Source organism: Drosophila erecta, unplaced genomic scaffold (assembly GCF_003286155.1).
Source record: "Drosophila erecta strain 14021-0224.00,06,07 unplaced genomic scaffold, DereRS2 tig00000055-arrow-pilon, whole genome shotgun sequence".
NCBI lineage: Eukaryota > Metazoa > Arthropoda > Insecta > Diptera > Drosophilidae > Drosophila > Drosophila erecta.
Genome location: NW_020825200.1, coordinates 19,394,529 through 19,418,752, shown reverse-complemented (window position 1 = coordinate 19,418,752; position 24,224 = coordinate 19,394,529). Strand labels below are relative to the sequence as shown.

Sequence of the window (24,224 nt, the reverse complement as noted above, 5' to 3'; positions counted from 1 at the left end):
GTAAACCATCCAAGGTTTTTTCCCAACCAGTCGCGGTACCTATTAACATATATGGATGTGTTTACTTAGAGCCTTCAATGGAAGAATCTTAATCGGACATTAAAACTGTAAGAGAGAACAGGTAAATAATGTTCTCTAAGTAAACTAAATCGGCGATGCAAAAATTCAAATGCGATTACACTTACACTACAAAAAGTAGGTTTTTTATCTAACTAGATTCGATTTGCTTCAACAGAATTGTAGTTAAGTATATTGTTTGAAATATTTTCCTAGCACTGCTATTTCCAAGGATACAGCGACAGTAAACATGGCGTTTTCCTGTACTTATTTAAAAAAGAAAAGGGAAATGTATCTGCAAACGGGCTAACAAGTTCTTTAAATTCCACGCAGAGCTTCAGTCAATCTATTATTCAGCCGGCGATCCACCAACAAAATGAATGATATGGCCAACTGTGAACAGAGCCATCCACGTGGGATTCCCCACCGCCCTGCTGGTCGGAGCTCACCCAGTGGCACCTGGTTGTTGGGAGAAGGCGCGAGTGCGAGCCACATTCTTTGGCGGAATCAACAACCGTATACGCTACTAATGGATTCTCACTGCACCACCCGCGCGTAATCCTTTTAAGACCCGCCCAGCACCTAACCCAGCTCCTCCCACTTCCTCCCAGTTCCACCCACTTACCCACTTGAGAAGTGTGCAAAGCTGCGCCCGAGGTGCGATTGTAACATTGCTCATGCGCCCGCTGGAAACAATTGCATTCGAGTTTCGCCGGCTTTGTCTTGATTTCACTTTAGTCGGCCAGCTGAATTCGAAATGCAATTTGTTGCTGACAAGTGGCCGGCGGACACAATGAATCGCAAATTCCAGCGCAATCCTCGCGCCAATTAGGCAAAGGACCCAGGGAAAGGGAAATATTTATGCACCCAATTTGAGCGTGGGCGCAAACGCGTCCCACACCTTTGGGCCATTTGTGGCCGAGCTCATCCAATGCCGGGCTCCAAATCATAAGCATAATCAACATCCCTGCGAGGATTACGTTTTCACGCTTCCATGGAGCGGAAGTGACAGGAAGAATCATGGCCCCATATCAAGGGGCCACAGTGAAGGCTCCTTTGGATCAAACTTAGATTTGGCTGTTTCCCTTTTGTTGTGGAATCATGAAATACTAACTTTGGGCATTTTTGGAATATATCAATTAAAATACAAACTAAAATGAAAATAATAATGAAAGTAAAAAACACGTAATTTATTTGAAAGCTTTCTTAGGAATTCCTTTTGCTTATATAAGCGTCATTAAAGTTATTGTGCTTTAGTGTTTCCGTAAAACAAGTTGCCGTTTCCCTGAAAATTCACATTAATTTCGATTAGGGACACTAACGACTTGGGAAGCCTGACTGTAAGAGTGTTTTCATTGTGTCTGTAAGTGTGCTCGCTTTGAGGAATAAGTGGTATCCGGGAATCCTGGCGCTTTGTGTGACCGAATCGCTCATTAATGCCTCCTCGGTGGGGCAGGCATAGCATTTGTCAGGCCCACATAATCCTCGGCAAATCGCGTAATTATGTACGTGCACAATGGCAGCGCCTAACTGCGATATAATTTCCGCAACATTTATTTATTAATTAAAAAATTTGTGCCATTGACGACGGGACTTACGGGTAAGCTAGATAAATTACCATAAATTGTATTTTATTGTCCGTGTTCTGTGCAAATCACAAGGGGAATGGACGACGAGCAGCGAGAAGAGCGAAAATTTGTAGCATACTTTCCAGCGCCCGGCGATTTTGCCATTATCAGGCGAAAAGTTTCGGCCGCAGCAGCTGGAGCAGGTCTGGTACCCTTTTTTATGCGCCAACCACATGCTGTGGTTGCTCCTTTTCCCTTTTCAGTTTTCCCGATTTGGGGAGGAATGGGTCTAGTTGCGGCCGCCCAATTATGCAATTCTCGGCTGCCTTCTGCGATTAGTGTGCAGTTTTGTTCGCCTTTCGTTCACTGCGGGCAGATGCGTTTTTAATTGCATCAAAGAGGACTTCCGCTCCTGGACAGCCCGGCCTTGTCAGCTTCCTAATTGGACATTTGTAATTAACTTCATGGTAGTTACTGGCATTTCACTTTTTGTGCCTTCCGCCTCGCACTTGGCTCATTTCTCACCATGCAGTTGGCATTTAATGCAGTTGACCCTTTTCCCGTTTTTTCTGGGTTATTTATGTATCGCTCGTTAGTTTTCGGCGGACGCTTATTTATCGCCTGCCCCGGGGAGCTGGAGGTGGACAAGGTCGGATTTGGTTTAGCCAAGTCCAGCGTGGACAGTGCTCTGCGGGAGCACCCCCTGAACGCCTGACAAATGGCTGGCAACAAAGGGCCTTAATTGCCAGGGCGAATGTCTCCGGTTTGTCATAATTAACCCAGCTCCAGTACACTGCGAATGCATTCACTGGCCAAATGCGACTTTCGAATTCATTTGTGCTGCCCGCAGGAAGTGGCCTACTTTCCGCCCGATCCAAATCAATATTTTCCTGGTCGCCCTGCTGCCCATTAAAGTTGCATGTCTTCGGCTGTGGCGCAGCTCTCGAGCGCTCAATTACGTGTTGAAAAGGTCTGGCCCTCGACGGTTTACCTTAGTTCCAGTTCTAAGTTCTATTTTAAGGAACGGCCTTGGAAGGTGGCAATTGACCTATGCGATGAATGGTTTGCGGCTGGCTGGGAACGCTGATAAATGCACTTTGTTATGCCTGGCAATTGAAAATCGACTTGTTCTGCGTTCCACAACAGGCGTGCAAGTAGCTGTGTACTTGTTAAGTGGATTCCTATCCCACTAACTACCATGCAGCCAGCGAATAGCTTGAAAAAAGTATTTTTTGCATATACATGTAAACTTTTACGGCTTACAACTTTGAAGGGGATCAATAACTTTACAATAGCACTCTATAGACTATGCTTTCAATCAGCCCCTCACCCACAAATGTGTTGATTTTCGTATTTATCCAACGCAACATGATTTTGTCCTCGGCTTTAAAATTAAGCTAGGGACACTAATACTTGTAAAGAACTGGTTGTAAGGAAAGAAACTTGATCGATGAGCCTTAAACTATCCAAATAGTTTGCGGAACTACAAGAGAATTACAAACATGGTGCAAAGGCTTACAAATAAAAAACAGCCACTCTTGATAAGCTCCGAATTTATCCGCGGGGTCAAGAGGTCGGTACATTATTTAAAGAGAGCTCACAATAAATATGGTTTGAGCATTGAATAATGCGTTAACTAAGAACTGAATGCCAGCCAGTTTAATCGGAGTCCTGCCCGTTAAAGGTGAGAATAGATGGCCCTGGACAAAGTGGCTATTAAAGCTGAAGCCGTAATGAGCTTAAGCATTCAATGCTTTTGGTTCTGGGGCAGCGGCGTGCCTGTGTGCGTGGCTGCGTGTTTGTGAGAGTGCTTCAGTTCAAAAACCTCCAAACATTACGTCACAAGCTCAATCCACACAGACGGGGAGGCAGTGGCACACATTGAAAAGTGCTGCGGGCCAGACACCAACACACCAACACACCAGCACACCGACACGGTGGTGTGGCAAGGCATTCATGTTGCTCTCGTACATCCTTGCCGCGCCGGAGCTTTGGACAGGGGCAGCTGTGTGGGTTAAGAGCGGGAACAGGGGTTAAGGATGATGTCTCTGCGTCTAGCTCTGCTCTACTGGGGTTGGCTTGGCTGGCCAACTGGGAAAGTAGAAAAATGTGAAGACACCTGGACCCGGATCTGGGCAACACTTTTGTCTGTTGTTCTGCTTTTTGTTCGTTTTTTGCTCTTGCTGGCGGAAAAATCAATTTATGGATTTTAGTTTCCTTCACATTTGTTTTTATTTGCCTCAGCCCCATCTCTTTTGACACGTTCGCACCTCTCAAGTCTTTCAGAGCGTCTGGCAGCTTGTTGATGCCACGGCGCATAGGAATCCTTCAAACGCGAGGTCCCAGCACCACTCACCACTCACAACTCGCAATTACAGCAATTTCTTTTAATTGCAATCAAATCAGACGAAAACGCTCGCCGCATTACTTACCCCTCACCAGCCTCTCTACACGCCTTCACTCCACCTTGGCAGGATGCAGGCTATAAGCGGATATCTTCGGTTGGCGCGCCAAAATGAGTTCGTCGTTCTGCTGCAATTGTGCGTTTGCGTTAGTTTTAGTGCCAGGGACAGAAGGGCGAAACGGAATTAATTTGGGAGAGGGAAACTGGTACAATTCACGGCACTGTTGGCCCTGTTAGCACTGTTCGCTTCGAGCTAAACTGGGAACCACACGTACTTGGGCACTTTAAATATTTGCTCTGCACTGCAAAAGTTCCCTCCTTTTCTGCGGATACTGCTGCTGCTGCTGCCTCGGCCTTCGCTTCTCTAAGGACCAACACTTGGGGAGGAATAGTTGAACAGGACTACTGGAATCCTATTGCCTCGGTCCCTTTTATACCTCGTGCGCTTGCGATCCACTCGCAGCATCAGCTGGCGCGGATGCTGTGGATGCTGGTGGCTCTCCGGGATTGCCACTGCGCAAGTACAAACAAGAAGCGGTTGCAGGCAACTGACCGAATCATAATTAATATTTAGTGGTCATTTTGGTAACTAATGGAATTTAACTTTCAATAACAAACCCTCCCTTAATCAGGGGATACATCAGCTGCCGCCTGAAAGTGTGCAACGTTTTCAGTCTGCAGTTCCGCGCAATTAGGGTGGCCCGTGTTCAGCGGCGGGAAGTTCAGTCAGCCACTTGTTGCTTTTCTAAAGTTGCGTGCCAGAGTTTAACTGAAGTGTACAAAGCTTTAGCAGAATTATACGTTTATTGGCAAGCACCTTACAAAATATTTTGAGTAGTTGGTAAGGTCTGTATAAGTATTTTATATATTTAAATGTGTCCATGTTGTGGAAACATATGTTATTGCTAGAAAAAGTCAACAATCTTAATTCTGTATAATAATGTATTGATAACAATTATAATTAAAAGCCCTCTCAGTTCTAAGGAACTTTCAATTTATTGCCATTAATCTCCATTAATGTGTTTGGCAATTTTATTATAGTGAAAACTAAAATCGTAATTTTTGTCGTATCAATTCTCTAGACCTACTTCTCAGGGCTGAAAGTCTAAAAATTTGCATAAACTCATAAAATTAGCTGCCACTTTTGATTGATGAACATAAATTAATCAAAGTGGCCCTGGTCAACGAAAGTGATTGAAGAAATGCTTTCACCGATCGAAGCGCCAGCTAATTTAATTGGCCACTGAATAAACTTCTTTGACATGCCAGATTTGTCCCTCTTTTGGACCATAAAAAACTGAGTCCATGGGATACAAACAACGGAATGCGAGGTGTCAAGCTGTTTTATTCACTCACTCATTCACCCATTCGCGCATTCATTGATGATTATCTTAACGGTTTACAGAGGTTCTGCGCATTTTATCACTTGGGATGATGGCGAGGAATTTTGATGTGAATGTTGAGCAGAACGGAAAGTCATCTGGTAATGCTGCATTATTTCCCCTTCCTGTCCTCGCTGGCCCATCAATATCAGAGCTAAAAGGGTTGCGAAAAATGAGAAAAATAAACCCCGTGTTCAAAACGCTGAAGATAAGACTTACAGGTTTATTGTTATGTTATACACTGAAGAATAAATGTTTTACATATATCTAAATGTTTGTACCATTACTTATGTCTACCATACAATTTTGCCTATTTGCCAACCTATCGGCATGGATTGCAGAATTTTTATAATTATTTATTATAATAATTTATAATTATATATCCATTTGACATATGAAGCTCTTGAACCCATATTGTCCCACCCTGGGCCATTCCTTACTTACTGATAAGAGAAGCATTTTTCCAGTGCACAGCATGTTGTTCCTCCATCTCAGGTGAGTGTGTCAGGTGCAATGGGCTGCTTTGGATGGCATGGTGGCTTAGCGCGTTTTGTCGGCAAAAAGCACGTAAAGCGAAAAGAAAACGCAGACGAAAATAAACTCCGCGATTCCCGACTTGGCTATGTATCAAATGTCTTTCAAAGGTAGTTAAACGCTTCCTACTCCACGCAGAGCCAAGTACCGCGTTGAGTACCTAGTTGGGTCAGAGTGAGGCAATAAACATAAACCAGGCCCAGCCCTCCGTCTCTTTCGCACTTCTAAGCCCCCGAGGTAGGGTACCATCCAAACCGACTGGCCGGCCCATAAACTATTTATAGCTGTCGCTGTCCGTCGCTACTTTCGCGAGACTTCCTTCTAACTGAACTTGTGTAACCGAATCTTCAGTGGTCAGTCCCACTCCCAGTCCCAGTCTCCTCTATCTTCTGCCTCTTTTTCCAACTGTCACTCCCTCTCTTTCGCGCAATCTCCCACCTTCAATCGCTTCCCTATGCATACAATTAAAGTTTAGCACACGTCGCGCTAAGTGGAAAAGTTTGAGCGAGCAAAAAGGCTGACAGGAAGAAAGAATCAAAGAGCCGGAGAGCAGAAGACAAAACAAATGGAAAGAAAGCAGGCAAGAAAAGGTTAAGTACTTGGGACAACAATTCCAAGCAATGCAAATGGTTAGCCCATTTGGACCGGCAAAAATGGCTTAAAAATTAATATAGCGATTAGGAAAATGCTGTACTACAATTTGTAAATAAAATATTATCTTGTATACCTTTCGATATTGGCTATCCTTTGAGGATTCCTCGGAAAAGAACATTTGAACACTTTGCATATATTGATTGGAATATAGGTAATGTGTTATTTCAAAGAAATCAGAAACCCAGAAAGGGTTAACTGTGCACTATCCATGCCCTAGACTAAGCCCTAGGCCCTAGTCGAACTTGAAATCGGAACCCGTTTGCCAACCCCTCCCGAAAACAAGTTCTACCCCCAAAAGCCGATGCAAAATGTGGAAGATGACGACTGACGACTGGCGAAGAGTGCAGAACAAAACTTTGCCGCTAAATTTTCGTGACAGCTGTTGAGCAGCAACAATAAAGAGAGCAGCGAGAGATAATGCCAGTACACCAGTACGAGTACCGGAGAGAACCGACAACAAACGGTAAAGCCAAGGCAGCGCAACTTCGGCAAGCCAGACTCAAAGCGTGCGGCTCTCCTCTCATTCGCGTTTCAACCTTCTGCACAAACGGAGCGGCGCTCGAAATCGAGGAGTACGTGAACGTAGGCTATGTGGTGTACGATCTTACGAACGTCGGCTAAAAACTCGAACCCCGATCCCCGCTCTCCGATCTCCGAACCATGAACCCCGAACCCCGAACCCCGAATCACGAACCTCGAATCACAAATTACGAACCTCGAACCGTTGAAGCGGGACCTCGAAGGGCAGCCCTTTGAGCCTTGTCCAAAAAAGCAAAACATCTAGTGCGATTGCGTTGGTGGGAGCCCTGCACTCCTGCCATACTAAACAGATATTCGTGTGTACATAATGGGTCACTGGAGCGTGCGATATGCCCAAAGTGACAGCAGCAACAACAACGACGCCTAAACGTGCGACTCATGCGCAAAGCAACTGACAGAAGCACAAAGGCGGCAAACGAAAAACGGAAAGAACGAACGGCAGTGGGGACCAAAGGGGTGACCAGGTGCCCGGGTGCCCGGGTGCACAGGTGAACAGGTGTCAATGTCAGCCGAAAACTAAACAGGGCTGATGCAGTGCGAGACTCAGAAAGAGGCTATATTAAAAAACTAAATTCAAAATTCAGTTCATTGCTGTTGATAATACTGGAAGTTGCGGATATTTGTGATATTAAAAATTATGTAGCTTTGATAAAAATCAATAAACTTTAATCAGTGTAGAATTTGTAAGTAATTACTGAAACTATTTCTATTAATCAGCAATATATTGAGTGCAAATAACGAACTTTCGAGTATGTTCAAGTGAATCTTAAGAATATTTCAAACAATCAAAATCAAAAGGAAACAGCAAAAGAAATAAATAATGTTAAGTGCATCCGCCACTTACTACTTTCTAGTATGCATGTGGAATTATAGACTCGCACATTCACCTAAGTCCTCAGTCCGCTCTTTCGATTGAACACTGTAGTTACCGTGCACTTGGAATCGAACCCTGTGCAACCCCGATTGTGAGGAATGGCCACAGGTTGCACTTCCGCTGGCGTCCAACTGTTGCCATTGATGTGTGTGCTTTAATTTGTTTGTTCATTATTTTCTAGTTAGCCATGGCTGTGAAAACAACTTTTACAAACCAAAAAAAGTAAAAAATTGAAATAACAGCCATTTCGCCCGTAAATTGAAAACGAACAAAAGTGAGCAAGAAACAGCGGGAAAATGAGAAAACGGAGATAACTAAAACCAATCGGACAGCATCGGTTAACAGTATTAACCAGCGACTGGCGTCTCACTGCCGACTTCCGTTCGTTTAAGCAGATTGTTGTTGCACTCCCAAGGGGCAAGAGGCCCCCTTTCTCAGGGGGCAGCAACTCAGCTCACCACAAAAAGAAACTCCACAAAACGCATCATTGGCGTGGAATTGCTTTGACTAATTTCCCAATGAATCGGCAGTTGCGGTTGCGCCCTGTGGCTCCAATATATATGTACATACGAGTATGTGGGCCCATGTGTGTGGCATGGCTATTAAAGTTGGCCGGGAAGAGAGTGTGAAACCGTTAGTAAGAGCTACTCTGACTGCGGGTCACCCGCTCCTCACCCGCAGCTTGATAAATAGTTTCCCTTCAAATATTTGCAAGTGTGCACTGGGGGAAAATAATATCAGGCTTGCCCCACTTTCGGCCATAATACCAGTCAACTTGGCTTAATTTAGTGTCATATCATAGAAATGAATTGATGACACCCAAGTCTCACTCATGAAGATCTTCGAGGTTCAATGATACATTTTTACACTAGTCAAGCGATGCGATTACTTATAACATTAGTAGCCTAAATAAATAAATAAATTGAATGAACTTAACTCTGTCCTAACGCCAATATCAAATATGTACGTATTAATCAATATTTTGATGTATATTTATACTTTCGAGGTATTGCAAATATTAGTGTCAATGGGAAACGTATCACTATTTTTCCCTCTGTACAATCGCGCTGTCATAATTAATTGAGCCATCAGGCAGGCGAAGCTTGAGCACGGCCTTCTGGCCAGCTCTCCGGATGGAGTTGACCCATTTGCCGGCGACCCAATTGCATCTGAAATTGTTGTCTAATTAATCATCAGATTAGTTACTGTAACAACTTAATTCGACATGCCATGCGAATGCGGCAAACAATTGTGTGAAAATTGCACAAATCCAACTTGCAGATACAAAAACAGGCACACATGCATACATATTGCAGGTAAAACTGATGCATATTGGGTAACACACTTGGAATGGAAATCAATTTCAGTTGACCAACCTCAACGAAAATGATATGCAAAACGCCGGATTTAGTTTGGTATGCATGCAAATGCACTTTTAATTGCCGCATTGTTTGGGGAACTGCATATCACGCTGTTGCACAGCCTAAATTATCTTTCAAATCCCCAGAAAATCCTATTCAGAGAATTTCCACACATCCAGCTGAGTTTCACTCAAAACTCAAAAGAAATGACTTTCCGTTTCCCTTGTCCAAACCCATCAACAATCGCTGAACACTGAACAACGAACTCTGGAAACCGAACAACAAGTGCGTCGAATACGAAATCGCAGTCATCTTGTTGCCTTGGCCATCCATCCATCTATCCACGTATCTGTCCAACCATAGATACTTCGGCAGACGTACTGTCAGCGTTTCAAGTCTGCCATTTAACTGGCCAGAGAAGAAATGCTGGCGACCGAGAATTTCTCTTTTCCAATTTGTGCGCATTTCTGTTTCAGCCAGTTTCGCTTGGCCATATTTGCCAAATAGTTTTTTGGAGCCTGGGGCATTCGGCCTCTCCAAGATGAACTGCTGGGCCACTTAACCCATTGCCAGCCAAATGGGTTAACCGGCCCGAATCGAAGCACTCTGCGTAATTACGTGCCAGAAATTAACATATTTGGGCGTGCGAACTGCGGCTGTAAGTGCACATTTCACTTTGGGTGCAGCAACACCAAGAAACCAGACACAATCATTTATGTATCTTATGAATATATGAAGTCGAAGGTGACAGACCAACGCAGCGAAGTCTCAGCTTTTTAAGATGTGTAACGATGAGGCATCGCAAGATTCTGGTTATCTGGAGCTGGTCGGGGGTTCGTTATCTGCCGCCGCATTTGTTTATGGGTCTCTGCCGTAAAAATAAACCAAAATTCCTTTGATTGCAGTACGAAAGCAAACGCTCCCAGGCACCAACGCACCATAGCACCCCGCATAGGAAGTCTTGAATTTGTGTATCGCGCCGGCTGATAAGCTGCTCCGTAAGCAACTTTTATTTTCGGTGGCCCAAGTGGAGGCAGTGCGGCAGTGCCCGCTTCCAGTGCCAAAACAATGCTCGTAACTGGCGCGTAATTAACACACAAAAAGCTAAAAAGAAACCAAAAGCAAGCAGTAAGGCGGATTTGTTTGCCAAAAGTGTTTCATGTGCGTGAGAGCAAAACAGTGCCCGCATGAGACACTGAGTGCGGAAATGGAAATGGCCTAGGGCCGCTCCCGATTCACAAGCAAATTACACACACCGCCCATCGGCCACTCGGCGACAGCAGCAACATGGCAGGTGAAGTGCCAGCAGCAACATCGCCAGCAGGACGCAACACCAGCAACATCGACAACAACAACCAGGAGAGCAGTCCCGATCCCGTCCAGCAGCAGCTGAACTCCAGCGCGGACAGCGGGATTGCGGTGCTCGAGGCGGAGTCCCCGACCTTGAGGAGGCGCCAGCGACTGCACCAGTGCCAGCGGATCCTCCAGGTGTTGCAGCGGGACCAGCTCACCCACCAGCAGCTGCGCGATAGATTAAGGTGAGTGCAGCTAAAAAGTCATGTACATAAAAGTCTCAACATATTAGTTGACCCATATTACCACTTTTAAAGCCAGATTCTCTCACCAATGCGATATGAAAGTACGGGGGAACACCCATATTTCGATCTTTTAATTCAATGGGCTTAGTTTTATTGACAACAACTTAATGCTTGGGAAGTTTGACAGTATATGGAAGTTGATTTTACCATGTGGCCAGAACGGAAGCCACTGGCAGCTGGGATTGGCCTGAGCCGACTTGGGTGCGCATGGAGCCCACAATCTTACGGCAAACTGCACCGGGCACATGCATCTGCATCTCCCAGACTGCGGGCGGATATCAATTTATGCAAATTTGCCGACCTCAAAATGGAAATGACAATATCTCGGGCGCAGTCAGTCATGTCATTCGTACAGCCAGAAGTCACTCCGTGAGCAGTCTGAGTCTTCTGGGAATTCTTTTCGACAATTGTCATAGAGGAACCCGCTGCTTCTGACCACGGAGCTTTTGAATGAGTTCGCAATTTGGTTGGGAAAATATGGCGGGGAAGTTCCATTAGAATGATAATGACGGCCAACCCAGTTCGGCGATCGTAATTGGAAAACCTATTTGAACTATATGGTTGTCTGTGCAGTGTGAGGAAAGGTACACTTTATAGGGGGATAATTGTAGTACATAAAAGTATGTAATTACATTTTTGATTGAGAAACATGTTTAGTCGTCTTCTTTCTTTCATAATAATAATTCTTGATACAGTTTTATAGAACCGAAATAACCGTTCGATTTCGACACACTTAGTTGCCAATAGAGCATTCCGGATTCGAATCGTTATTGAGCCCCCAAATCTGTAACCTATTCCACGATAATTTCGTTATTCCACACAAGCTTCGTCGCCTGGGGAGTGGAGTGGCAATCTTATCGAATATTTCATAATTAACTTGATTAATGCCAATTAATTGCCGTGAGCTTTGCTTGGCCAATGGCAGGGCCAATCGATTTCGGAGGTCTTTTCTTTTTGCCACAAACTCTTGCAACCAAGCGGCGGACATGTGACTGGCAGCTGCCAAGTGGCATTTGCAATTGCATTTGCATAAGGTCCGTTGGACAATGCGGAATGCCAGAGAATATTGGACGGGGTGGGGTCATAAGTGTCCATATTTCTGCGGCTCAATGGGGATTTGCCTTCCACCCTCTAGTTGCATGGCCAACAAAGCTCTGACCCACTGCGCCACTAGGGGCCAGTTCCATTTTGGTTACTCGCCCGCAACGCACACAAATCCTAAAACAAAAAAATATTAATATCAAAAGCCCCTTTAAATATTTGGCCGTAGATTCAACCCAATTGGAAAGAGTGTACACCCGTTGGTGACCTAACATCCGAAATAGTCTTGACACTTATCTGCGAAGTTTTCGTCGCAGACCGAGATATATATTTATATATTACTGGACGCGAGCGGAACTCTTATCAAATCAACGGTCGGTCGGCTATATATGCGATCCGCCATAACGAAGTGGGCAAACAAAATCCAATATAATGCCCATATACCCCAGTTATATATTGTGCAAAAAAGTAAACAAAACCGAATACAACTTGGCTAAAACAAACCTGTCGGCGCTCCAGTCGGAGTCAGCTGCTCCATTCGTTAAGTTAACTTAACTTGAAGATCGTTGGCATTGGAGGCCCTTATCCACGTGATCTTAATCAGTTCTGTTGTATACTTGCCGCGATTTGTTTCAATTTGTGCGTCATGCATTCCGGATTGTTTTCGGTGTCGACGGTTTGGGCTTTTTGAAGATGGAGTAAGGTGATCGGCTGTGCGGCGATGGCAATTAGCGGGCTCAGTTCGTGCGGCAGACACCTCAGAAGCATATTGCCCGAAAAGTGATTGATAATCGTCGTTCGTAACTGCAAACAGAAATAACAAGCCAAACGAAAAATCAAATTTTGTGGTAATTATTTATTCAGATATTCCGCCAGTGAAGTTCACTTCGGTTCAGAGGAAAGATTCCACAAGCACTAAAAATTTAGAAATCAAACCCACACCTTTAATGCCGACTGAAGTGAATAGCACGATAATTAATACATCCTTCTTAGAACCACACACACACAACTGAAGCTACATTTTTTGTAAATAATAACTGCAAAACCAATGGAAATTATGCAACTCTCAACTTGTATTGACGATATCGCTAAAAAAGCAATACTGTCGATAAGAGTTTCGCAAAAAGCACATACTGACATTTATCAAGTTTAATTAGTGCTAATCGCAATGTGCAAAAATAAACACAAAGGAAAACACTTAAGCAAATAAATTAACGAATAAATAACTGCTACTACGTGGTTCGACCTGTAGACAAAGTTTTTCTAAACTTTTCTAAAGTGATTGCATCTAAGCACGAGATTTGCATACCTAAATGAATAATGTTCTTTAAGTGATTTATGACAACAATTTCAGTTGTTGTTCTTTGCATTATGTTGGAAATTATTTACCTCTAATAGTCACGAATTCAAATGTGACCAATTGCATTAAGTTGTACCTAAAAATATTTGCTTACGTGATGTTTTCTCTGGGAAATAATTGTATTACAGGCTTAGCTATTTCCAACTGAAAATTCGAAACTTAAATGCCCTGCAAATGATTTTTACCCATACAACTTCATGTCAAATCTAGGCAATTTAAACCGAACAAACAAAAACTTTCTGATAAGGCTAAGGCCAAAGTATGTATTGGCCGAAACCACGTAAAATACCCACAAATAGGTGATAGCCGCAAATGGAGAATTTTTGGTTCTGATAAGTAGTAAAAAATAGTTCAGTGGAGTATTGTTCCGGCGATTTCTTTGATTCAGTCTAGTTAGGGGTTTCACCTGAGGTGGAATTAAATCATAGGTGCTTCCGATAGGTGTGTGTGTGTGCTTCTAATGCAAATGCCACGAAATTAAAAGCGAAATCGAAATCGATATCGATATCGTATTTGAATTTAATGCGAACTCCGCAGTGCCTGAAGCGCTGGATGCGCCCGTACATCTGCCTCATGGAGCTGCCAATCAACCGACCTGGAAGCGGGAACCTGCTGCTGGGACTCACCTCCGTGGTGGCTCTTATTGGAGGGGCCTATCTGCTGCAGTGTGGCGCCCAGCAGCTCTTGGGGTGAGTTAATCAAATGGAGATAAATCAAAATATGGCATCCGATGGATACAAGTTCGGGTACGTGAGCTAAGCTCCGGAGCCGCACGTGCAGATGCACTTACGTGTGTATGCCGCAGTTGCAGATACAAATGCAGCGCGAGATAAATCCGAATAGAAACTGAAACCAAACTTTCTTGACTGCAACTTCAATCCGGTTACGTGGCCATCGTTTCGCATGACTTGATTGCGTTTGCGTGTGGGAAATGGCCAAGCTGAGGAGATTTGACATAATTGTTGCCATTTCTCCAGTCGCCGTTTTCCACCAGCTACTTGCCACTTGCTACTTGCCCCGGCGATGGTAATGGCGATGGCGATGCAGTTACTAACTTTGGGCATCGAGTGCGTAGCTTCGCCTTAATTAAGAATTGCGCAATCTCCGCCACCTGCCTCCAATTTATGCGGCACCTGTTGTGCTCCGCCGATGGCCTGCCGGTCCGATGGTCCGTTAGACGTTTCATAACATTGCCAAGCTGTCATTGACTTATCGCGAATCCGGACACAAGAACCATAGAGTCTCAAAGAATGGTTAGCGGAAGTCGTTGGCCAACAAAGGGAACAACTTTCCACCGCCCCCTCCATCTGCTTTTTCCTTAAAAAGCGTCACAAATTGGCAGTAACAATTGGCCATGACTAAGAACGCCCCTCAATTGTTCTTCTTTCGTCACCTTTTCAATGGAAACTTAATTAGCCGCTGTGTTGACAAAATTATTGTTATTATTACTGTGGCGGCAGTTACACATCATTTTTTAGTGTATTAGGGTACTTTTGTATCGAAACTATAAGGCTTTAAGTAATGTATCGTTAATGAAGAAACAAAAACAATTTCCTTATATTTATATTTAGAAAATCTCCTTACATATTGCATTACATTTAAGCAAAGAAAACCGCAAAACAAAAACACAACAATCAAGTTAATAGTTTTAATTCATGTGTGCCAATTTCTAAATACATATTTCAGTTCGCTTTTAATTCACTTATTAATTTCCGGGTCTGAAATACGACTTTTTTTTAGCGTCTTTTAAAAGCCAAACAAGTTGTGGAACTGTGGAAAGTCGCTAAATGCAATTAACTCTGGCCGATGCCACAGCTCAGATATGCACAGAAATTCTGGGTTTTATTCGCTATTAAAGTGAGAACAAACCAGTTATGTTGGCCTTGTGGCAAGTGAAAAGCCGCAAAAAGTTATGACCGAAGTATTTTCAGTGTTTAAAAGTGCGGTTCAAAGGCGATTGTGGGAACAATATCAAGTTGTGAAACATTTTTAAACAAACATGATGTGCAGCATTGTTTGGGGAATTTTCGAATTTATAGCTGTTCAATTACCTCGAATATCCCCTTAATAAAGCATGCTTTTAGGCTTGCGTTTTATTGAAGAAATTGAATATTTTGCACGGTGAATCAAGACATTCGAGACAATACAAAAATCCGCTTAGATACGGTTAGTGATGATCTCACAAAAGTCGGATAGTAAGCTCGGAGATAATCAGAAGATTATTACTCCCATATCAATAAAACAATTTACGATGCCACTCGTTTACTCGGTTCTACCAAGAATTTATTAATCTCCGGCTTGAAGTTCTGGGAAATTCTCGAGATTATGTTATCAAAAGAGCGTTTGTGAAAGCTTGTGGCCCTGCTGGGATATTAATAACGACGGAACCTGAGGGCTCGGCGCTTTCTTGTGCGGGAATATGCTAATGGGACACATGATGCTCACTTACATACATATATTAACCCAGATTCTCAGCACAGATTTCTAGCGAATCTCGCCACCTCGAGGCATGGGATCGCTGCTTTAAAAGTTCCCCTCGCATTATGCCGATGAAAGTGTGGCCGCTTTGTGGCGCCTTTTGTTGCCAAAACTGTGATTAAAACTCGAATCCAGCCAGCAGTCGATTGATTAGTCAATAGAGCGCTCACAGCATGCATACATTATATTTTGCCAGACAAGAACCAAGCTAACTCGTTTGCGGAATGTTTCTCACAATTATCATTTGGAAATTAATGAAGTTCTGGCCAAGACGGCGAGCGGGAAAAATATTGCCAAAATAAATTAGTCGACAAATGAATGCAGCAGACAGCCGATGATGCGGACTGATGACTGCTGATTTTCGACCACATATCTCCCCTAAAACGGTTCCTGCTCGGCCAGGTTTCCAGATCTCGGAGCTCGGATCACACAGATCGCAGAAGAAAGGCGATAAATCTGCATGGAAATGTGCGCAGTCATGATTCCCATTCCGCTATATACATATGTAGACCTGTTCGACGGGATCGTGTGCAGGGGGACTCCACTTACGTCATTAACGAGTTTGTTCAGCGCAGAGAGAGCCAGTGGACGACTCCCGCTCTCCACGATCGAAACCGGCATGGGATACGGCTATGGAGAGGCCTTAGCTCTATAGCTGTGGACCCATAGATACCCGATCTCAGCTGTTGACCGCCGACTCTCAAAGCCAACTGCGCATAACAAAGGCGAACCTTGTGCGAGAAAGTTGTCAGTGTCGTGGGACGCGGATCGCGATTTGATAGCGAATTGGCATTAAGTGCTTCCATTGGCGAAATCGGTTCAACGCGAGTGCCATGCCAAATCCCAGCAAGCCCAACGGCGCTAATCAGTCGACAAACATTTCGAATACCTGAAAACCCGATCCCACCTGGAGCCAGCCCAACAGCCAGCAAGGAAGCCACCACAGATCCAGCTCTAGATCGAGATCAAGGGAGAATGCTGTTCTCCGCGGTGGTGTTGTGCCAGGTGGAGCGGCTGATGTGCCTGCCCATCAGCTTCGCGGTGCTGGGCTTCCTCTTCATGGCCTGCACCATGGAGGTGGTGCTGCTCAAGCTGACTACCACTGATCCGGTCCTCGGACCGCCCGCCGAGGATTGGGAGGAGAACGGAGGCCCGGATGGGGAGGAGCAGATCTACTACGAGAATCTGGAGAACAACTACGAGTACTGGGCGCGCAGGAGGATGCGATTCCACAGACAGCGACAGCAGCAGCAGCAGCAGCAGCAGCAACAGCAGCAACAGCAGCACCATCTGCCCACTTAGACATAGGCTAGAATATATGTATATTTTTAATTAGATTGGTTTAAAGCGGGTATTCTGACTGAGCTTCTCCTACACCTTTTGTTTTCAATTGTTTTCGACGGCCTGTGCAGGGTTTTTGAATCTTTCGCAAGCGTAATGTTTTCGATCGCTGTTTAAGGTTGGCTTTTTCCTTAAATTATATTTGTTTGTTTGTAAGCGAAATCGCGAATTTTGCCATTTGAATAAGTTGAGCAGCAATCCGCTGGGCGATTTCTCATTTCGAGCACGTACAAGACACCTAGGAATTCCCTTCTTCTCTCTTGTGTAAGAACTGTGACTGACATAATCCGAATGCATATCGAGGCAGTGCGTCTCTTAGGTTGTAAGATGATGTGTGATAGAGCTACATGTAGACTTTAAGCAGGCCATTTCGCCTAAGTTGATTAAACTCGGCTTCGAAACCCCATTGCCTTTTTGTTTGCCTGGTCCAACGGGTTTGCGTTGTTATGCAATTTGCGGGATTTAACAGCCGGGAGAAAGTCAATTGCCCCATACAATTGCGTTTGGGTGGACTGCCCACTATTTGCTGGGAGAATTGCTGGTCGGTCCAAAAGTTGGCAGCACGATCAATGGCTACCGACTAATTGAGTTGAGTTTCAGCCAACGACCTTCTGGCCGTTGAATAACCCCATCTAGTCGGCAGAGCCGACCTAACTAATCGTCTGGTTTTCACCATCCAACATTCTCGAAATAACGCGCGATTCCTTCCGCCTTGCCTCTTCCAGCAAACTAGCCAATAAGAAGTGGAGGAAGGAGGAGTCCAGCGAGGATCACGCCTGCAACGTCTGCTGTGCGGACCTGGATCTGAGCAGTGCCAAAAAGTGAGTAAAAGAAGTGTCTGCGAGACAGAGGATTATTCGAAATACCTGTTTTACATTGTTCGTATGCTGAATAGCAGTTTTGCCTCTTCATAGACATATGATAAACTAATCAAACAAACACCTATGCAAAATATTATTTGGAAAGAATTTTTGTAATTTCTCCGGCATCGATTCCTTTCTATCGAACTAAAAAGAAATAATGTATCAATAATTTATTTAACAAGCAAGTATCATTTATGTTTTATAAGTAACTGATTATTTCAATGTCACGGGAACATGTCATTCAAAATAATAAATAGTATATGAAGTTTCATAATTGGCTTAATGGTCCAAGATTTACGTTTTAGACAGTTTACTGAAAATGTTTTTAAGGGACCTACAAAGCATCGCCGAGTATATTATAAAAGTAATGATCTGGGAAAACCTCTTCCAGCTACGTGACATGTTGCACCTGCGGAAAATCGGTTTGCCGCGGTTTAAAATGCGCCGACTGGCGGCCCAAGGACGCCAAGTGGGAGTGCCAGCTATGCCAAAGCTCCAAGGAGTCGCTCGCCCACACCTCCTCGTGGGTGGCCGAGCAAATGTCCTTCAACCAGCACAAGTTTGTCTATCCGATGAGGGCCAGGAGTGAGGTGTACATACCGATTGTGGGCGATGGCAACGACAGCAGCATGCGTGAGTGCAGTTCCAGGAAAGGAGTACTTGGAATATCGAGTCTATATTTGCAGAATTCGAGAGCGTTAGCCAGATTGGTCATACCGCCCACATGGACGAACGGGCCAAGATCCGCGAATACGTGGAGGAGATTGTGGCCGAAATGCTGGGCGGCAATTTGGACCACGTCAAAGTGGGTCAGCTGTCCAAAAGTGAGAACTGTAAGTACCCAGATTGCCTGAGATTCGATTAGGGCAAATGCAATTCATGCAATTTGTGCAAATCAAATTCAATTGGTGCGGCAACATTTTTCGAATTCTTTTCACATATGTATGTTGCCAAGGGCTTAGCAACATTTGTTGCTGGCTAGTGAACCCGAAGTCGAAGCATACTTTTAGGCAAGCTTTCAGGTGAGAGCTTGCCGAAAAGACTTTCTGTCTATTTTGTTTTGTTTGCTCATTAACCGATATTTGCACCCCACACACACATGACACACAATCAGACTTGCAACTCTTTGATAAATTCCATGCGAAGCTGAGTAACCTGCTTATGAATGTGGAAAACAGTTTGTGCGCGCGTGCGCTCAGGGGAGGTAAGTAATCGGTAATCGATAGCCACTAATCGATCGAGCACGCACGCTGTAATCGTCTGTTCTGTACGCTAACCTTTGTAACGTCGATTACTAGTTTTTATAGGCAGTATTTTGAAGGATTGTTTAATAGTTTGTATTATATACATATACGTATTTTATTTTAATAGGAGTCACTGTACCATTCGAACATTTATTTTGATGAACTTTTAACACAAGCTTAAGTTGGAGGCATTACAATGTAAAAGTAAATCTTTCTGACTTCCATGCCTATTAAAATAAATAAAAATTAATTATTAATATTTAAAAAAAGTTTCACCAACTTTAACCTGGATTATTTTCCACTTTGAGCACAACAGAACATATTTTAAAACTTGTATGCCCTTAAAAAATAAACTCTTGTTAATAATTATATATGTATGTATAGTACCTGCTAATCGTTTAACTTATTAAGTAGTTTCCGTCTAAAAAACTTATATTATTCACAACCCAGTAATGTGTATTTCCTCCCCTTGGCATTCATCGATACGGCTGTTTGTATGTTGAGGCACTCCACCAAAAGCCCTATAACAAATCTATGACTGCGGCTGTAGTAAAGCTATCTCCTATCAGTGGGCCATAACCAGGGAGTCCAATTAAAATGGCAAAATCAACAACCTGCGCGCTCTGCCTCCTTACAATCTGTGCCCCTCTGTTCAACTCACTGAAATCGCGGTCAATGCTGGCTGATAGGAGGCAGCAGAGAGTCACTTTGTGGGTGATAAGAGCGTAATGCTTTGATAAGACTTTTTAGCTATTGAAGTGCCGATGTCAGCGAGAACATTATGATACTCCGCCGAGCAGGTACTTTTTCGAGTTGGCCAAAGTCCCAGCCTCAGCGCAGTTGACAGATAGCGACAGGCATTAATCATACGCACCGTTGGTGGGTTGCTCACCAACAGGTTTCGTGATTGGAAAATTGGCGTAAATGTCTTACTTACAAGACCACTCAAGCTGTTGTGTCTGAACAGTCGATTGATTTGGTCACGCTCCCAGCTTAGTTCGGCGATTTGGGCTGAAAAACGGCTGAAAATTGCAAAGCCAAACTGCGCCACTCGACCAGATCTCACAACCAGGCCCACTGTGCCCATACAAAATATGAACTTGAGTGTGTGAGTGAGCGTTTAGACGCTCGCCGCTCGCCGCTTACCGCTCGGCAATCGCACGGAACGTAACTTCAGTTGCCAGAAGCGACGCGTCGCGATCGTAACGCCAATTCCGCTCCGGCCCAAAAATTCCGTCCGAAACGCGTGTGATAACACATGTTGGTATAATCCAACATACCTTGCGTACTCGTCAAAAAACAAGAATTCCGCGCAGCAGATAGAGGAACTTTTCCAGCTGCCAGATAAGGCCCTAAGTCAAACAGACCAAGAGACCGCATTAGTGACGAGTTATCAGCAACCTTGACCCGACCCTAAGTTGGCAAAAAACATTAATGAGCAAACATTGAAATCAATAATCGTGAGGTAAAACAAAGCGGCAGACGAGGAAGGGGTCTTAATCAACGCTAATAAATGTTAATGATCCCATCCCCGAGATTAACAGCGAATTATGATCGTGAAAATATGATTGCGGACTTTCAACACGCTTCCGTAACCCAAATCCCTCTGCAGTTTATCATTGACCTCAACTAAACAAAGTAGCTCTGGACCAAGTAACCCTTGCGACCCAACTTATCGCGGGTCAGTCCACCGATTGAAGTCGGAGCAGTCTGAAGGGCCACAATCGAGCACTTGAACCCACTGGCTGGGCGGGGAAATTAAAAATACGAGAGTGGAAAACAGCGAGTGATAATTGCCCGAGTGATTTCGCCTGAACCCTGAACTTTGGAGTCGCACAATAGACTCGGAGATCGGCAGTGTTCCGATCCGGTTGGTTCTGTCTGTCCTAGGGGCCAGTTTCTGGGTCTATTTCCATTGATGACTCGTTTTGGATACAGAAGTGCGGGTCTGTGACAGTTTTGCACACCTTTTTGCAATGACTAACGGGGGACAAGCTGTTCGGGCAGCTAGACATAAGTAGATAAAGAATTCGGGCGGCATTGTAACGCAAAATAGATAACTCGGGGTTATTCATTATGATAGTGGTATTTACCGTAATACGTCAATAGACTTAGCATGTCAAAGGAAAATGATAAATATGCGAACCGAAGTCGCGATTTTCAGCCTGACTGGAGTCGCTCGAAGCTCGGGGAGCTCCGGTTGTTCAAGCGTTTAGGGGAGGCGGTGACAAATTTATGTTTTCAGCTCAATTAGGGTAACAAAGCCAACAAAAAACCAAACTCAAATATGTGCTCAATATAATTAGCAGTCCAGCCGACCGTTATATCAATGAATGCTCCAAACAAAACCGAAACACAAAAGTAAATAAACAAACAGGCGAGATATAAACGGTTCAGCGATACCAGACGCATACGATATTTGCGAGTAAATCTACGTATATATGCATGCAGCATGGACTTTACTTTGGGCCTAGTCACTGGCATGTATGCCGTTTTGGCCGTAATTGTCTTTTACGTGGTTTACGTCATTGAGGTGAAATTAGGTATGGCTAAAACACTCACACACTCACTCAGTCACTTACTTTCTTCGCCTTTCACACACTCATAATCGCTAGTCTAGAAGTAACCGAGTTTTCACTTTTATTGTATCGATCTCTGCTAACCAAGCATATCTTGTACTATGTGGTTTCGGCTGGCATTCCGGGTCTTGTAAATTCTGCTCACAAAGCTCACAAAGACACTTGCTTTCAGATCTTCCGGCCATCGTAAATGGCCATACCAACAATAATAATAACAACAACAATGCGGACTCCGAGCTGACCGACCTCTCGCAGACCCGACTACGCAGTCTCATCGAGACCATCATAGCGGAGACCTTGCGGAGCTCCTCCCTGAGCGCCAGCGGAGCCGTCTCGGAGATCAGCCTGGACACCAGATCCCACGTCTCCGAGCTGGCCAACGGAAACGGGCTGAAGCGGCGCCATCGCACCGAGCACTACTTCGAGCCGAAGGTCTACCAGGATCTGCTGGCCACAGCGGTGCTAAATAAGGTAAGCTATCCGGAACCCTACACCCATCACCACCTGTGGAAGTACCCAACACCCCTCCCCTGTGGAGAGCTGTGCAGAGTCCATTTCCACCATTTTAACTGGCCCATTTCGCCCAGTTTTCGCTTTCATTCGACCTGCACTTGGACGGCTTCGCTATTCCAGTTGGCACATCGCCGAAACGGACCAGGCTAATTAGTTGCAGTCCATTGTCTTGCCCGTGCAGACGTTTTAGTCAACCACCTGGTGTACATAGCGGAAGAAAAGCAGAATCAATTCCAAAGCTAATTGGATAAATCAATTTGCTGGAAAGTCGCATAGGTTTCATCAGCCCACCCAGGATTATGGCTGATCCAGGCGATCAAGTAAATATGTGTGATTGCTGAAGCTATAAACGTGGGCAGCTGGTGAAATGATTCAGCGAGCCATATCAGCAGTGCTATTTCGATCTTATCACAGCGTCACTAATCCGTCAGCGTTAAACTGCCCAATTGCCTTATCAAATTCCGCTTCTGCAACTTCGCCAGTAATTGACTTCGTCCAGGCACTCAATCAATAGGGACTGGTAATCGATGACGAAACGAGGGACTGGTCGTCAAGTGTCGTAGTAGCTAATATTGCCGGGTATAATCAGCTTAGGGGCTTTTTCCTCACAAGCAGTTGACCCACAACAAGTCGGTAGATCGGGAAATCGGGAACTCTGGGGTTCAACAACACTCATATTGCTGTTGCACAATGCCAAGGCCGATGGGCTAAAATTTCGCTATTTTTCCATTGCGGTTTCTTTGCCAGATTGCGGACAAGGAAGGAAATACAAGGCTGGCGGCGGAGAGCACGCCGGACTTGAGTGGTCGCCACATTGACGAGAATTTCAATGCCGAAGCGCTGAGCACCACGTCCGGAAGCTCCATTGAACCACGAAGTGATTGCAGCCTCACCGACCATGAAATCGGACTGGATGTAAGTGACTTTTAGTTTAAACCCACTGGCCAAACTTTAATTGTGGAGGATTACAGAATGGCAAGTCCCAGTCCCTGAAGACGGACTTGGAAAGGGAATCTGTGCTCAGTGACTATATAGCCGCACACATGGTGCCACTGCCAGACTTTTCAGCATCCGTCACCGAATCCGAGGATGGTAAGTGACTACACCTGCCTCAAATACAACTCCCTGGGCTTACAAAGGTACCCTCACTTCCCTTCTAGATATTGGATCCATCTCCTCGGGCATGATCGGTGATGGAAACTGGGAGGACAACTGGCTCTTCAAGAAGAAACGCAGCTCGGCCACTCCGAGCAGCATTGGCATGCTAGTGCCGGCACCAAGGGAGAACGTACGTGCCCAGATTGGGGATAAGACCACCGACGAGGTGAGCGATCTGTCGGAGATGGGCTCGGACATCGAGGAGAGCTCTCTGGATTTGCTGCGATGCAACGATCTTAACGATCGCCTCCTGAGCAAGCATCTTATTGGCGGCCAAAACACCAAGCTGGTCCTCGACGAGCTCGTGGATCGCACCAGTCTCACGTCCCACACATTGCTGGAGGAGAATGAGCCGGCATTCACAGAGACCACCAATGAGTTCGTGGTGTCCCCGATGGCAGTGCCTTCTGATATTAAGGCGCCATCTCCAACGCCACCTCCTCCACCCATGATATTCCAGGATGACTTGTTGCACGAGGAGCCAGAGCACACTCCCATTGCAGGTAACTTTCATGAACTCACCTTATGTACCTCCAACTATAGAATCTCATATTTATTGCTAAGAGTTAACTAACCCCTTACCTAGATAACTAGCTCGCTTGATCGTTGATAGCTTCTTAGGTGTAGACAGCCCGGAACCCCTCCTTTAGTAACTCAGTCCACTTGTGCGTGATC

At 44.8% G+C, this 24,224-nt stretch overlaps 2 protein-coding genes across 9 annotated transcripts in view; both read left to right on the top strand.

Annotated features, from left to right (window-relative positions):
- Positions 1-7,108: 7,108 nt before the first annotated feature.
- The window catches only part of LOC6541082 (mucin-17), a 27,687-nt gene continuing 10,571 nt past the window's right edge, over positions 7,109-24,224 (top strand). For 3 of the 8 annotated variants that reach the window (XM_026979132.1, XM_026979134.1, XM_015159241.2), the window contains exons 1-10: positions 7,110-7,171; positions 10,280-10,912; positions 17,918-18,013; positions 18,447-18,688; positions 18,742-18,888; positions 19,170-19,259; positions 22,051-22,349; positions 23,139-23,306; positions 23,363-23,483; positions 23,552-24,052. In XM_026979132.1, coding sequence (XP_026834933.1) covers positions 10,662-10,912; positions 17,918-18,013; positions 18,447-18,688; positions 18,742-18,888; positions 19,170-19,259; positions 22,051-22,349; positions 23,139-23,306; positions 23,363-23,483; positions 23,552-24,052 — 1,915 coding nt within the window. In that variant the 5' untranslated portion in view covers positions 7,110-7,171; positions 10,280-10,661. Of the gene's footprint in view, positions 7,196-10,279; positions 10,913-12,502; positions 12,862-13,910; positions 14,063-17,917; positions 18,014-18,446; positions 18,689-18,741; positions 18,889-19,169; positions 19,260-20,448; positions 20,765-21,544; positions 21,843-22,050; positions 22,350-23,138; positions 23,307-23,362; positions 23,484-23,551; positions 24,053-24,224 lie in introns of those variants that run through there. The other 5 variants (XM_026979133.1, XM_001970564.3, XM_015159243.2 and 2 more) reach the window with 5 other exon arrangements.
- Positions 16,543-17,598, top strand: LOC26526364 (probable serine/threonine-protein kinase roco8). The gene has a single exon (XM_015160010.2). It carries the CDS (start codon positions 16,827-16,829, stop codon positions 17,151-17,153), a length of 327 nt encoding a protein of 108 aa, XP_015015496.1. The 5' UTR covers positions 16,543-16,826; the 3' UTR covers positions 17,154-17,598.